The sequence below is a fragment of the Pan paniscus genome, chromosome X (assembly GCF_029289425.2).
Source record: "Pan paniscus chromosome X, NHGRI_mPanPan1-v2.0_pri, whole genome shotgun sequence".
Lineage (NCBI taxonomy): Eukaryota > Metazoa > Chordata > Mammalia > Primates > Hominidae > Pan > Pan paniscus.
In genome coordinates, this window is record NC_073272.2 from 119,823,498 (window position 1) to 119,839,213 (window position 15,716).

Below are 15,716 nucleotides of genomic sequence, written 5' to 3' on the forward strand. Positions count from 1 at the left end.
TGCTGTGCCTTTGCAGACACACACACAAAAATAGAAAAGATTTGGAAGGGAAGAATGGAAAGTGGGGAGGCTGGGGTTGAGGTCCAAGTTGAAGGCAAGACCTGGCAAGCAACTTAGCCTAGAGCTGGCTCTGCGAATGCAAACAGAAAAGAGCCCAGATGCTCTTTCTGAAGAAACTTCACTATGAAATACCTGGGGAGGGGAAGACTAGCATTAATCCTACCTATAGCTAGAATAACCTTTCCTTCCATCTCTCCCAAAGTTTGTTAGGGGAAAACTATTCCCAAAAAATTTTACTAAAAGTGTGGGGTGGGGCTATAAAAGACTATGTTTACATAACCAGTGCGAATGGGGGAACTGAGAACACCCCTTCCTCCTTTCACCCCCCACCCCCAGAAGGTGCCTCCAGAACACAGGTAATTTGTGTATAACAAGAAATATTTGCAGACTGATGACATTACCTGGCTCCTTCAACTTGAGACATTTGAAGGCAGCTACATCCTTGAAGCAATTGCTTCTGATTCTTCCCTTCAAAATATGTGTCTGCATTTCCCCCAACTGCCTAGCCTTCCCCCTATGTCCAACAGGGGACACTGTGAAATGCAAAGTCATTTCTTTCCTTACCATGTCCTTAAAGCCTCCAAGGACAGCGGCAGTGATGATGCCCAGGAACAGGCCAACAATGTTGAGGATGGTGGCAGACCAGAGCAGGTGGTAGAGGTGGATGATATCTTGGCAACTGCTGACATCGATGTATTCGTAGTACCCACCAGTGATCTCCACCCGGCTGGACAGGGAGGAGCATGCTCCAGTCAGTCCCCAGGGAGCAGGCTGTCCTCCCCAGCCCCCTCCCCAACTCTGGGATTGGGCTACCATACAGCTCAGTGAAAAGACAGGTGGGCAGGTGGGGAGCTACAGTAAGAGACATCATAGCCATGTACTATAATAAATCAAAGTGGGATTGTTTATCCCCACTCCCCGAAAAAAAACTCCTACCTGCCAGAAAAATACTTGTAACCACCACTAACACTAATCCTAGATAGCACTTATTGACACTTGCTATGTACCAGGCACAGTGCTAAGCATTTTACATGTGTGAATTCATTGCATCTGTGCTGTTTAATGTGGTAGCTACTAGCCACACGTGGCTATTTAAATTTAAATTAAGTAAAATTAAGTAAAAAGAAAAATTCAGTTGGTAAGTCTCACCAGCCACATTTCAAGTGCTCAATAGTCACATGTGGCTAGTGTTTACTATACTGGACAGAGCAGGTTACAGAACATTTCCATCATTGCAGAAAGTTCCTCTGTGCAAATCCTCACAGTATCCTATCAAATAGGGACTATCATCATGCCCATTTTACAGATGAAGAAAGTGAAGCACAGAGAAGTTAAAGAACTTGCCCAAGTCATAAGTGGTAGAACTGGGACCTGAATTCAGGCTTCAAAGACTTCAGTGTGTGCCCTCTCAAAACAAACAAAAAAACAAACAAATAAAAACCAATGTCCTGGTAAACAACTAAAGCTGAGTTGCTACACAAAACCTGAAAGTCGCCTCCGTGGGGAGGCCTTTCTTGACCACTCTGTCCAAAGACACCCCTTCCCAGCCCTGTCGCTCTCTATCACATTATCCGCTATGGAATGAATTTTGTCCCTCCAAATTCATGTGTTAAAGCCCTATCCCCCAATGTGACTGTATTTTTAGATAGAGCTTTTAGAAGATAATTAAAGTTAAATGAGGCCACAAGGGTGGGGTCCTAATCGGATAGGATTGGTGGCTTTATAAGAAAAGGAAGATCTCGCTCTCCTCCTCCTCCTCCTCTTTTTCCCTCCTTCTCCCCTGACTTCCCTACTCCACGCCCCTCCCCCACCCACCCCCGACCCCGACTTTCGTTCTCTCCCTCCCTACTTGAATGTGAAAGGAAAGGTCACTGTGAGCACAGAGGGGAAGTGGCACAAGCCAGGTAGAGAGCCCTCACCAGAGCTCGACCATGTTGGCACTCTGATCTTAGACTTCCAGCCTCCAGAAATGAGAGAAATAAGTACATTTCTATTGTTTAAGCCACCTGGTCTATGGTATCGTGTTATGGCAGCCCGAGCTAAGCAATACATCACCCTTTTCTAATTTATCTGTAGCATTCATTCCCACATGAAAATATCTTACTGATGTGTCTACTACGTTATTGTCTGCCTCCCCGACTTGAACGTGAGCTCCATGAGGGCAGGAACTGGTTCGTTTTGCTCACTGCTGTGCTTGACACACAGTTGGTGCTACATAAATACCTGTGGAATTAATTAAATGAAAGTTCCTGTCCTCCTGGATGTCACAAACTAGTTTACAACTTGGCCACTGGAGTTCATCACGAATCTAAAACACTGTGGTTCTTAAAGTCACAACGAAACGCCCTGGCATTAGGATGATTATTACATGTGACTCCCCTGCTATAAGAATGCAAAAAAGAAAACAGAAAAACAAGCAAAGGCTGATCTCCAAAATGAATCAGAGAGGGACTATTCACATATGAAAAGACTTAAACTTTACAGATGAATTTATCTTCAGATTCTTTAAAGTCAGTGTTTCTCTAAGGAGGTGAAGTCAGTGTGGTTACAGGGCAGACTGCATCAGAATCATCTGTGTTTGTGTCTATGTGTGCCTGCCTGTTTGTATCAGTGCATTATTTGTGTGTGCCTGTGGGTGTCTCTGCGTGTATCTGTGCATGTATCTTTGAGAAAGAGAGATGGTTAAACATGCAGATTCCTAGGCCCAGCCCCAGTCCTACTGAATCTGGTAGAATCTCTGGTGATGGGGTCAAGAATCTGTGTTAACAAGCTCATCAATGTTTGAGACCCACTGTTTTTAATAGTAAGCTTCCGTAGTGGAATTTTTTAAAAATATATTTTTTTGTAGAGACAGAGTCTTACTATATTGGCCAGGCTGGTCTTGAACTCCTGGCATCAAGTGATACTCCCACATCAGCCTCCCAAAGTGCTGGGATTCCAGGTGTGAGCCACCACACTTGGCCCATAGTGGAATTTTAAGGGAGTTTCAATTAATCAGAGTTTGAATTGGATTTCAGTATTTTCAGGAGCATATCTCAAGAGTCCATGCATAAGCATACATTGTCTCCTATTAGCTGGCATTGTACTAGGCCCTGGGGATAGGGCAGGGAGGATGCACAGATTATTTACTGCCCCCAAAAACGGACAGCTGTACAAGGACTATTCTCTGAAAAGGACAGACCTGTGTGTATGGGTGAGTGTGGAACTGCAGGAGCACCTTTGTAGCTTGGGAGTCAACTTCTGACATCCCCCAAATTATGTTTGCCTGCCTCCTAAAACACCAAGGGTGGACTAGTAGTATATATAGGCAGGCAGTATGCCATAGCTGACTCTGAAGTCAGACTGTGTTCGAATCCTGGCTCTGTCATCTATGCTCTGTCACCAGATGCTGACTCTAGCAACTTACTTTCTTACTCTTAGGTTACTTAATTTACTTAACTTCTCTGAGCCCGGGGGATGTAATGCCAACAGGCATGAAAGCAGTACTCCAACATATAATAAAAGCCTCCACTAAAATATGTAGCTACATTTTGTTCCTTCTAAGAGCCAGCCTCTGGCAACACAATTCAAACCTTTGAACCCTGTTCTTAAAGGTATTAACACTTTATTTTGTTTTTTGTTTGTTCGGTTGGTTGGGTTTTTTCTTTTTCTTTTTTTTTCCTTCCTTCTTTTCTTTCCTTTTTTTTTTTTTTTTGATGGGGTCTTGCTCTGTCACCCAGGCTGGAGTGCAGTGGTATGGTCATGGCTCACTGCAGCCTCAACCTCCTTGACTCAAGTGATCCTCCAACCTCAGCCTCCCAAGTAACTGGGACTGCAGGCTCACACCGCCATGCCCAGCTAAATTTTGTAGAGATGCGGTTTTGACATGTTGCCCAGGCTGGCCTCGAACTCCTAGGCTCAATCTATCCTCCCATTTCAGGCTCCCAAAGTCCTGGGATTACAGCCGTGAGCCACTGTCCCTGGCCAGTATTAAGACTTTGTAGGCACAAACCGCAATATGGGAATAGGATAGTAGTTTGTTTTAAAATATTCAATAATTTTAGATAATATATACTTGGTTTCAGTTTGAGTGGTTCCAGCAGCCGTTTAATTTTTTTTTTTTCACTGAACCATGAAGGAAAAGAAAGCTAATTCTTAGATATGGTTCGGGTTTAGTAAATTAATGTGGTTTTTTTCTGCTTGAGATTCAGGATTCCATTTGGTTCAGTCTCTGGGCAGAGCTTCCTCTGAAATTGCACCTTTTGCATTCCCACTGCTCCCATCCTCATGCCTCCGTCACTGTAAGGCTGTCCTGCCAGACCCTACTGCTGCCTGATTACTCTTCCTAAAACACTTTTAAAAATATGTCGTTCACTTAATCAAAACCCTTCTGTGGCTCCCCAGTACCTTCAGGGGAGTGTTCAAATTCCTCAGTCTGCCAAAGTCCAGCCTCAAAATGGAGTATACACTCTAGCCAGGCTGGAGTCCACAGAAGCCCCACACTGGCTATGCTGGGTACTAATTCCAAACCTTTGCTCAGATTTCTCCCCCTGCATTGAAGGTATTGCTTTCTGTTCTCTGCCTATCCTAATCTCTCTCACTGCTCAAAGCTTCAATAGTGCCTTCTTCAAAGACGCCACTACCCATTCATTAGCTTTTTCCTTGGACTCCCATAGTCTATTCCTCTTAGTTTGGCACTTTGTATATATCAATAATTCAGTTATTTATTTAATCTAATATGTGTTGGTAGCGTATCAGTGCTAAATACTGTGCTGGTGCTAATGTTACAATCAAGGCCAAGGCCGACATGATGTTTCTGTCAAAATCGCAACCTCTTGAGGGCGAGGGTCGTCTCTTAACATTCCTTTGTGTCTCTCTCACTGCCTAGCACAGTGGTAGAAACATTAAAGGTCGTCAATAAATACTCGGTGAATGAGTAACTGAGTGCAAAGACTAATCACTGTATTGATCATGAGATTGATTACCCAATGTGGGCTTTTACCCCCTTGCTCTCAACGTTCTGGGTGGACCTAGAGAAACGGATAAGTTCTCTGTGTTTCAGTCTCCTACTTAACAAAGTAGGCAGCAGAAGATCTTAGATAAGGCAAGAGGGCATCCTTCTGCTCTTCATAAGGGCCTGGAGCACTCACCAATTCTTGGTGGACAGGCAGTGGCAATGGCCAGCCTCTATGTGTCTCTCTCCTGCTGCATGCATTCTGCCTATACGTTTAAGTCCCCTTCCCTTCAATCTCCCTGGCAAATTGAGTTCCTTAAGGGCAAAGCTGTGTCTTATTGATGCCCATTCTTTTAGAACAGCCCCTAGCACATTGTAGGAGCTCAAGAAAAGTTTGTCGAAGAAAAGAGTGAATGGAAGTAGGCTATCTTCTTTCATTTTATTACCAGCTGATGCTGTTCACAAATCACTTCATTTCCTTTAGGTTACGGGCTGAAAACCAGTGATATTGACTTGACCTTTCCAAAGATGAGTGAGTAGGTGAAAGCCTGAAGTACTCTGAAAGGCAACTGCTGAGGAGCTGTGTCCTAGAGAAAGCCACCTTCCTGCATGAGGCTAAATAGAATAATCTATGTTTGGTATTAAAACCTCAACACCCCTGACGTCAAAGAAGGCCTGTGGGTTCGAGGGGACAGTAGAGACTCTGTTTCTGTAGCACTGTACAAATGACTGCCTGATGTTTTTGTTCCCACTTTTTTTTTCTTGGCCTCCTTTCCAGGAAATGGACTGGAGGAGCTGGCAATTGATTAAAAATAGGCTTCGTGTGAGGAAAACAAATACACATTTGGCAAAATTAAAGTCTCCAAGCCTCAGAATGCTTATTGCTAGCTATATTTAGGCCTTGAGTTTAGGTCTCTTTGGCTCTGGGTGGAAAAAGCCCCAGGTCAAGAAAAAACATTTTCCTCTATTGTGGGACCCTCGCCTCTTCAGTCTCAGCCTGGGTTTATGGCCTGGTGGGACTGTTTCCTCAGGAAAAGCTAAGGAAGTCCTTTTCTAGTGGCTTTGCCCTTGGAATCTTAGCACTACAGACTTGGGAAAGGGCTTTGAGAGATGTCCGGGGCTGGCTTCCAGGCACTAGGTAGGTGAAAGACATTTCTAGGCTTGAAGATCTTTAGTAGGACTGTTCCCATGACCCCTCTCAGTTGCCTAGTCCAATATTTTATTTTCCCCAGTGAAAAGGGAGTTCTTCTTTTTGTTCCTTTTCAACAAATATCACTCCCTTTTCATCAGCTCTTTACTCATGCCCAGCCCTGTGCTGGGGCCAGGGAAGTATAGATAAGATTAAGTCATGCTCCCTGCCCTTGGGGAGTGCATAGTTTAGCACAGCTCCTCATAAAATTCCTTGAAGACTCTTCTGGTATAACTTGCTTTAAGAAAGTAAGGAAGTCAATTTTTATGAAGTTCAGATTGACAGGAACATAGAATGGACTTGAGCCTCCACTTTCAAAAACAATTCACCTGAGGACTCAGCTAAATGGAATTTAAAGTAGGGTTTTGTGTATTCAAACCTTTTTCAGAAACACACTGTCACAGAGAGAAAGGTGTGTCTGCAAGGAATCACTTATCAACCCTCTCAGTGGGCCTCCTCTCTCCTTGAGATCTCAGGCCCAGTTCTGGCCAGCTCCCAGCACCACCCTAGGAGGCCATGAAATGGGAAAGGAGAGGAGAGCACCAAGGAAAATGGAGAAAGATGGCAGGAGGAGGGAGAGAAGAGGGAGGAGATAAAAACAAAGGGAAAGACAGATCGGGGAAGGAAGGATGAGGGGAGGCAAGAGGAAAGATAGTAAAATAACCCCAATTCCCCTAGGACCTGTGTTACATTTCTTTGATCATTTTTGTAAGGATGGGCTGAGGAAGTACAGTTATAGCCAGCTCTCCATCATTGCTGCTAAGGAGGGAAGTCCTTTACAAGTGATGGTTATTATTACAACATAAATAATTGAACTCCCCAGATAATCCCTAAACCTCATTTGAATCTATAAATTTCTCTTCCTCCACTGCCAAACCTTTCAATGAAACAAGACTGGCACAAGCAAAGAAGGTAAAGAGCTGGTGTATGGTCTCTGCCTTCTCCTCCCTGACTCTAGTCTGGCAAGTCTTAATCCTTAAACCAGAGTAACTGACCCCAAAATACCGACAGTAGGGAATGTGAGTGATGAGGGGGCTGCATCCACCTGCTGCCTCTGAATCTAGCTCCATCCAGCCCCACTCTGCAGGTTCCTCCCCTTACTCCCTCCCTCCCGTGGCCCTCAGTTCGCCTTCACTAAGATTCTGAAGGAAATACGTGCATGACGAACATTGGTCGACATACCCTGCATGGAGAGGTGTTCACTCACTGTGCACATCACCTACTCACACATCCCTATTGATTCTACCTTCTAAATTGCTCTTAAAATGATTCCCCGCTTTGCATTGTCTCCAACTTGATCTAGGCTCCATTCTCTATGGCCTGCGCTCTTGCAGTGGCCTCCTAGCTGCCTCCATTCCTCAACCACTCAAGTCCATCTTCCATGCTGTACCCTTCAATGGCCCCCAGTTGCCTACAGGGTCAAGTCTGAAGTCATTCCTATGGCCAATGAGCTCTCTATCATCTGATCTCTGGCTACACCTCTGTCTTACCTCCTACCACACCTTCTGTAACTACCTCCACCCACTACCTCTTCACAACTACCAGGAATATCCTTCCCACCTCTGTCTTCTTTTGGTTTGTCTCCTGATTCCCTACTTATTCTGTAAGTCTCAGCTCCCATATCACCTACTCTTTGACACTTTTCCCTCCCGGCAAACTCTGACTTTCATTCATTGGGCCTCCAGAATCCCCACCAGATCCACTGATCCCCACTGCACTTATCACATTATATTGCAATCGATTGTTCACATGTCCATCCTCTTTACTAGTCTACGAGCTCTTCAGTGGCAATCTCTGTATTCCTAGCGCCTAAATATATTTTGAAAGAAAGAATAAAGGATGTTTTAGCAATTTGGAGTGCACAGAGCCAGAGTGGCTGTAGCAGAACCAGCACCAAAACTGCTCCTGCCTCAGAACCTTTGCACTTGCTATTCCCTCTGCTTGAAGCACTCTTTCTCCAGGTATCTACCTGGGTTGCCCACCCACCCCCAACTACTTTCAGGTCTGCACAAATGTCACCTGCTCAAAGAGGCCTTCCCTGGCTACTCTATCTAACATACAGTGTGCATGCATGTGCACGTGCACACACACACACACACACACACACACACCCCTCATCACTATCTACCTCTCCTGCTTCATTTTTCTTCAGAGCTCTGATCACCACCTGGCATTATATTATATATTTCTGTATTTGTTGACTGTCTCCCCTACTAGAATATAAGCTCCACAGGGGAAAGGACTTCTGTTTTGTTGGCTGCTGGACCTTCAGTGTCTAGAACAGAGCCAGGCACCGAGAAGGTACTCAGTAACTATTTATTGAACATTGTTAAACTTGGATATAGACAGAGCTGAGTTTGAATCCTATACATATTATTTTCAAGTTCTGTGTAACCTTGGGCTAGTTGTCTGTTTCCTCTGAACTTCACTCTCCTCATCTATAAAATGAGGATTACTCTGCATACATCATAAGTAAGAATTAAATAAGATCAAGTATGTGAAAGTACCTAGCATGATGCCTGGCACAGAGAAGGCAAGTAATGTCTGTTAGCCAAAATCTGTTAACAGATCAATGTCTTCCACTTCCCTGGTTCCCACAATGCACCCTTCCTTAACCTCAGCCCTTCTAGTGTCCGTTGTGGTCAGACCATTATTCCTGTGTCTGGGCCTCAACACTTACTTGCCACAGTTGTAGAGGTCACAGCAGAAGCAGGTGTTGCCCCGGATGCGAGGTGTGCAGAATTCACGGCTGAGGTGAGGGCAGTTAACCTGACGGTATATAACAGTGAGGAGATGAGCTGGCATTGGATAGGAAGCAGGACCCTCTGGGATTGGAAATGCGAGTTAGTGACTGAAGGAGACAGTAAGGATGGCTTTGAAATGAACACCCAATGTGTGGGAAGGATGGGGCAGGATGGGGAGCTGGCCGAACTTGTGCATGAGGCAAGTCACTGTGTAGCTGGGCTCATGTCCAGCCTCAGCCACAGCCCTCAGTGCCTCATCCCTGAATGGTGGAGATGGAGAGAAGGAAGGACAGATGGAAGGACAGACGGAAGAACAAATGGACTGAAGGAAATGAGGATATGAGGGCAGGCAAAATCAGGGTACAGGAGGAAAGCAGATAAGGTGGGAAGGAAGACAGAGGGGCCGGCGCATGCACTCTGAAGTACAATAGTACCTCTCTAGCTGCCTGGGTAAGGTTCCTCATAACCCTCGTGGAAGGAGAATTTTTGGTTGAGGAACTTATGACCTTATGTAGGAAAAATAGGGTTAGGGGGACCAGGGTTACAAGTGAACCTACGGAAGTCATTATTAATATTTTTACAGTCACCAAATTAATGCAAGAAAGCTATCACAACAAAATCTAGAGAACAGCAATGACATTTTACACATTTTGAGTTAGCAAAAAGGTTTTAAAAACGGAAAATAATTTCATTTACCATCTCTTGTTAGCAAGAAATTGTCCAGCTCTCTCCCCCATCCAGATGCAATGAAGTGCTGCTAAATTTGTCTTGCTTTGTTATAGAGAATATTCATAGCAAATGGGCATTTTTTTCTATATTGGGTCCTTCATCCAAATGCTTACTGCCTTTCAGATAAGCTGTTATCATATATGCATTTCTATTCCTCCTATCTAACCTGAGAACAGTGAGAGAAATAGTAAATTTATGGTTGTTAAAAGAAAAAGGAGTCAAGTGGATGGCAGAGACATAATCAAAGTATTTGCCATGGTGCCTTTGGAGCAGGACTGCTTTGCCTTACTCCAAGGGCACCCATTCACATTGTATTTTATGTAAAATGGCTTCCCCTGAAGCTGTGCAATGCAGTGGCCATTTTACATCCAATTGCCTTCCTTTTCTCTTCCCAACTGAAAGTTTACCATTTTTCTAACTATTTGGGAATGATTGACTTTCAATGTGAGGTTAATAGAGTACAAAATTGTCAAGATTCCTGGAAGCCTAGGTACAGTTTCATATGGAGAAATCCCTGGGTTGGGAAGTGATTATTGTATACTGAAATGAAAGCTCTCCAAAAATGACCTGGAGTCATACTTTGCCTCACTATGCATTGCATCTAGCTCTGCTTGAGGCAACATGGAACATAAGGAGAGCTGTTTGGGGCAGAAGAGAGACTCATCTGTGCATGCTCAAGCATTATTAGGCTGGCCTCTTGGAGGTGTTATGAGAGGGGCCAGGCTGACAGTCCCAGCCTCCCCAGAGCATAAAGGTGGATCTGGCTTCTCAGTTACCCTCATTTGGCTTCCAGACCCATCCTATGTGTGGAACTCTGGCTCTGCCTCCGTAGTTCAGGCCTAGTGCCCTGGTGGGGCTCCCACTTTTATTCCAACTGAGCACTGAGTTCAGGCAACTGAACCATCATCCACAGAGATGGGGGAGGGTCATGTCCTGTGGCCTCTGTACTCTCATTTGTCCCCCTGAGGATCAAAGCCACATATGGGGAGGCTCCCGGCTGGGGTCAGAGGGTCAGTCTGTGGCCACAGAACAAAGTAAAACTGATTAGGCCTCATGAGTCTCCAACCTATGACCATGGCCTCATTAGCAATGTGCTCTGACCCACTGAACAAATCAGCTATACATACCTAGAAATAAACCTTAGGCCCATGAAAAGGAGTAAAAGAAAGGGTGTTTCAGGCAGAACAGGGGACTTTCCCAGGAGGTAAAGACATGCAGCCTCATTCTGGCTCACCTCCTCAGCTTCCTTCTGTGATGTCTTGGGAACATAATGGCACCGGTTAGCGTAGAGTGGTTTCAGATCCTGAAAAGGGAAACACCAAAACAAAGGGGTTTTGACTTTGGAAAATAAAACAGCAAGTGTTGTACTTGGTAATAAAAGGTTTGAACACACACACACACACACACACACACACACACACAGAAGCAGGCAGGCAGTAGATTAGGTTAATTTCTGAAAGTCACCTGTCTAGGGAGACTGAGTGAAGATTAGACAAAAATACTTTAAAAATTACTTTCGATTAGACTACTTGGTTAATGAGAAATTATGAAACTGATTGAGAAATGGGCTTCTTGAAATTTCCTCTCTGGTTTTCTTTTACTTCTAGCCTTTGTCTTCTTGTAAACAGTCCTCAGGGAACAAGATGCAAAACTCCAGGTTATTATGAAATGACACTTTCAAGCAGAGAGAGCTCAAGTCCAACAATGAGGTTTCATTATCACCTGGGGACAGGACTATGGCTGGCTGACTTGTACCTCTTGTTGTCATTTCCGCATCATTTTCAGAAGGAAGAGCTCAGGAAGCAAGCCTCAGGAGGAGGGGCAGCTCCTGAGGCTGCTGTAGATTTTAACTCAATTGAACTGTGAGCCATTTTCACCCAACTACATAGATTAGATAAAGTCAGTGAACTCCAAAAACACTGTTCAAGTCTCAGAAAACTAACATGGGGCTCAAGGACAGTCGATTTACTCTGCTGGCTTGGCCAGCTTCCTGATGAGAGAGAGCTCTCATGCATGGGGGTTGGGGTAGAACCAATAGACACAAGCCAGGGCTGCCTGGAAGCTTCCAGGCAGGAGCTGCTGTTCACTTTCCGGACTGATGCTAAACCTCCCCTGAGTGGTAGGGGGCTTCTTCCAAAGGCACCTTAGGACAGGACAAACAACTTATGCAAATTGACCTTGGGGTTTGGCAGAAGTACCCAGGCAGAGGGAATTTATGTATTGTCTCCTTCCCTTCTGCCCCCACTTCTTTCACCATTTCCGATCATCTCAGTGGCTGCTTTTCCCCACACATGATTTAGCGTCTCTTGTACTTGGCACTCAAATGCCTCCTGCCTTTTAGCCGGCCTCCCCATTAAGGTTCTAGGACTTTCCATCAGCTAGCTACTTCTACATGAAACTCCTGCCTGCTCAATGTTCTGAAAGTACCTTGCCCTGTTAGCTTAGCTTGGAGTCTAGCTGGAAAGGAATGAGGGTGTTCATGCTCACACCTGGAAGGGCTTATTGTCCATGTTTGGTGTTTGGGTAGTGGCAGAATAATTATCATAATTATCCTGCTGAAGAGGAGGCTTAATGTGCTGGTCACAGCCCTTCTCACCTCCTGGTTTTGCAAAAAGCATTCAGGCACCAAGTGCCCTACATGAAGACAGACGTGTGATAGTTGCCCATTTGCTGCCTCTGGCTGATACTCTTCATTGAGGCCCAGAAGAGTAACAAGAACAAGGCAATTGGGAGGCAAGAAAAGGTCACTCAGCCAGGGCTTGGCAACCTCTGTAATCTGAAGGGCTACCAACTACGGCATGAAGGGGTAGAAAAGGAAATTGTTTTATGTTGAGTGTCTGCTCTATGCCAGGCCCTCTTAGGGCATATCCATTCCCATTATTTAATTTCATGTTCATGCTAACTCTGAAAGGTAGGTTACTACTATATCCATTTGGAAGAAAAGAAAACTATGGTACAAGAAGGTAAAGTGATTTTCCAAGCTAGTTAATGGCTATACTAGGGAGAGGGGAAAGGAAAGAAATATGAGACAAAAGAGAAGTGGCACAAGACACATAGAGAAGGGTGAGTGAGAAGGTGGTAGGTCTTGAGAGGAAGTTCAGATTCACCCAAGCCAAAGGAACAGGGAAAGATGATGTTAAAGGGCCTCAACAATAGGACAGCTGGCTCTCACCCATCCAAGCTGTGCTAGGGTCCAAATGTGCCTTTCATTTAAGTTGGCCAACAGATACCATCATAGATTAATAAAGCCTCCTTCCTCAAAGCTCTCTGGGTGTCAATGAGGACTAGCCAATGTCTTAGGGCAGGTATAGTATAAGCAGAAAGATTTTCTTAAATATTCATCCAGTCATACCCCCAAATACTTGAGTCAAATGCTGTACTGCAGGTCACCAGCAGCAGGAGGTAGAGAGGGCCTGGACTCAGAGGCAAGTAGTGGTCATTAGAGGAAACTTCCAGTAAATATAATTTGAATTTTTGCCCATTGCCTTTGACTGGAGCCAATGATCAAAAACATTGGAATGTCAGGAAAATGCAAATCAAAACCATAATGAGATACTGCTTCATACCCACTAGGATGGCTGGAATCAAAAAGTCAGATAATAATGAGAGTTGATGAGTATGTAGCAAAATCAAACCCATCAAACACTCTGGTGGGAATGTAAAATAGTGCAGCCACTTTGGAAAACACTCTGGCAGTTCCTCAAACAAATAAACATACTTACTATATGATCCAGCAATTATACTCTTAGGTAGAAAGAAAATGAAAATGAAAACATATATCCATGCATAAATTTGTACATAAATGTTTACAGTAGAATTATTCATAATAACCAAAAAGTGGAAACAACTCAAATGTACACCAACTAGTGAACGGACAAAGAAAATGTGGTATACCCATACAACGGAATGTTATTAGTCCGTAAAACGGAATGAAGTACTTGATACAACATGAACGAATCTTGAAAACATTATACTAACTGAAAGAAACCAATCACAAGAGAATATATATATTATATGATTCTATTAATATGAAATGACTAGAATAGGGATACCTTACACAAAGAAAGTATATTAGTGGTTGCTTGGGTCTGGGGAGAATGTGGGAATGTGGAGGTGAAAGCTAAAGGGTATGGGATTTCTTTTCAAGATGATGAAAATCTAAAATTGACTGTGGTAATGGTTGCACACAAATAACTGATACATACTAAATATATTAAAAATCATTGAATTATACACATTAAATGGGTGAATTGTATGGGATGTGAATTATATCTCAATAAAGCTATCAAACAACATTAGGAGTGAGAGGAAGAGGGGAAAAAAGGAAGCCATTTTAGCTCATGCTGCCATCAAAATCTACTGCAGGCTTCTTAGCCACTAGGCCTATGTTGCCATGGAGACTGCCTCAGAGTGAATACTGTTTGTCAAATGGGGATAATAATGCCTGCCCTATATATATCACAGGATTACTGTGGGTTTCAAATGAGGTAATAGATGTGAAGTCACATTGAAAAGCTAAATGCAGTACACAAAAACAAGGAATTATTGTTATTAAGATGGCTTCTGTTGAATACAAAATAGTATGCATACTATGATTGACTGCAACTATGCTACAAAAATAGGTATATACTCAGCAGCTAATATGCAAAAACAATAAAAATTGTCAAGTTAGGGTGGTAGAATTATGGATGTTTAAAGTTACTGATGTGTCATTTGACTTTATAAGAAGAAAAAGATGATGAAAAAGATGGCTGATCTCAGCTAAAATCAGAAGGGATGGATCTGGTAGAGGGGCCTACATTTATATTCCTGGTCCTGAAAGAAAATCAGGCAAAGGGCCTTTCTCTGGCATTCCTTGTTTTTCCCCTTGCCCAGGAATTGTTTCTTCAGATGCCATTTCATAGACTGTTTGGGTGACGGCATTGACCATAAGTCATGTGGCTTCTTGGTGCTCTCTCTCTACCCCGTTACCCCCAATACTAGTTCTAAGCAATTCCCCTGATCCTTTGCCTTCTCAAATCTTACCCACGTGTCAAAGGCCTAGCTCCAGCCATACCACCACTGAATGCCTTCTCTGACCTCTGGAATCCAAGATAAGCCACTATGGCACTTGGAGTTTCTTCCCCCAGCTTAGACCTCATTCTCTAGATGTCCGCGTGTCCATTGGTGTCTTCACCTTGACTGCCAACTCCTTGAGAAAAGGGACTGTGTCTTCTCCCTCTCATGCAACCCTCATGACACTAAGCAAAGGACTGCACATCGAGCACACATTCAGTGGGGCCTTGTTGTATTGCCTATTTACTTTAACTCAGGACGAAAAAATACTCACAATGTGTCTGGCAGCAAAGACCCCGTCAACTATGGCACAACAAAAAGCCGCAATCACACCAAAGCTGATAAACACGATAGAAGCCACCAGCTGTAGGGGGGAATAAAACAAAAGCGTCTGTTAGCCTTTCACACTTGCTGCCTCTGGGGACCAGGCGATTCCCAAGAGACTTCCAGCCAAAGCAGAACTCTAGCCTACCACCCCATGGGAATGCTCTTTTTGGTCATGCAGGATGAGTGGAAGGGAGGTAGGCAGGGGAGGCAGAGAATGGGCAACTGAAGCAATTTTTACATTTTCAGGGAAAGCTAAGAAATTCATTCTGTGAGCACCAAATGAAGAGGAGGCTTGCTGGTATCTAGCATGCTGTCCATGAAGGAATTTGACTGCACGGCCCTTCCATCCTTGGACTCAGAAATAATGTTGGACTTTTGACATTAGGTAGTTCAATCCTCTATTTTATTTATGTAGAAATGGAGGCACAGTGAGGGGAAATGGTGTGCCCAGGGTCTCCATCTAGTCTGTGGAAAAGCCTGGTGCCCACCAACTCCTAATCCAGTGTTCTTTTTACCCCCTCACACTGCTACTTGATGCTATAGTGGGCACTGATGAAGGCAATGATGATTCCCGGGTCCTGCAAAACTCTACATGACCTTCTGCAACACTGAAGAAACAGGACATTCAACTTAAGACTTACATGTCAAGGACATTTTACAAAGGATTGAAGTCTCTGAA

The 15,716-nt window shown here is 44.0% G+C and overlaps 1 protein-coding gene across 4 annotated transcripts in view; it reads right to left on the reverse strand.

The window, feature by feature from the left end:
* The window catches only part of TMEM255A (transmembrane protein 255A), a 52,622-nt gene that overhangs the window by 17,622 nt on the left and 19,284 nt on the right, over positions 1-15,716 (reverse strand). For 2 of the 4 annotated variants that reach the window (XM_034950642.1, XM_014343540.3), the window contains exons 4-8: positions 14,985-15,074; positions 10,890-10,958; positions 9,361-9,432; positions 8,863-8,951; positions 625-787 (exon numbers count right to left, since the gene is read on the reverse strand). In XM_034950642.1, coding sequence (XP_034806533.1) covers positions 625-787; positions 8,863-8,951; positions 9,361-9,432; positions 10,890-10,958; positions 14,985-15,074 — 483 coding nt within the window. The remainder of the gene's footprint in view (positions 1-624; positions 788-8,862; positions 8,952-9,360; positions 9,433-10,889; positions 10,959-14,984; positions 15,075-15,716) is intronic. The other 2 variants (XM_008976742.4, XM_003823144.4) reach the window with 1 other exon arrangement.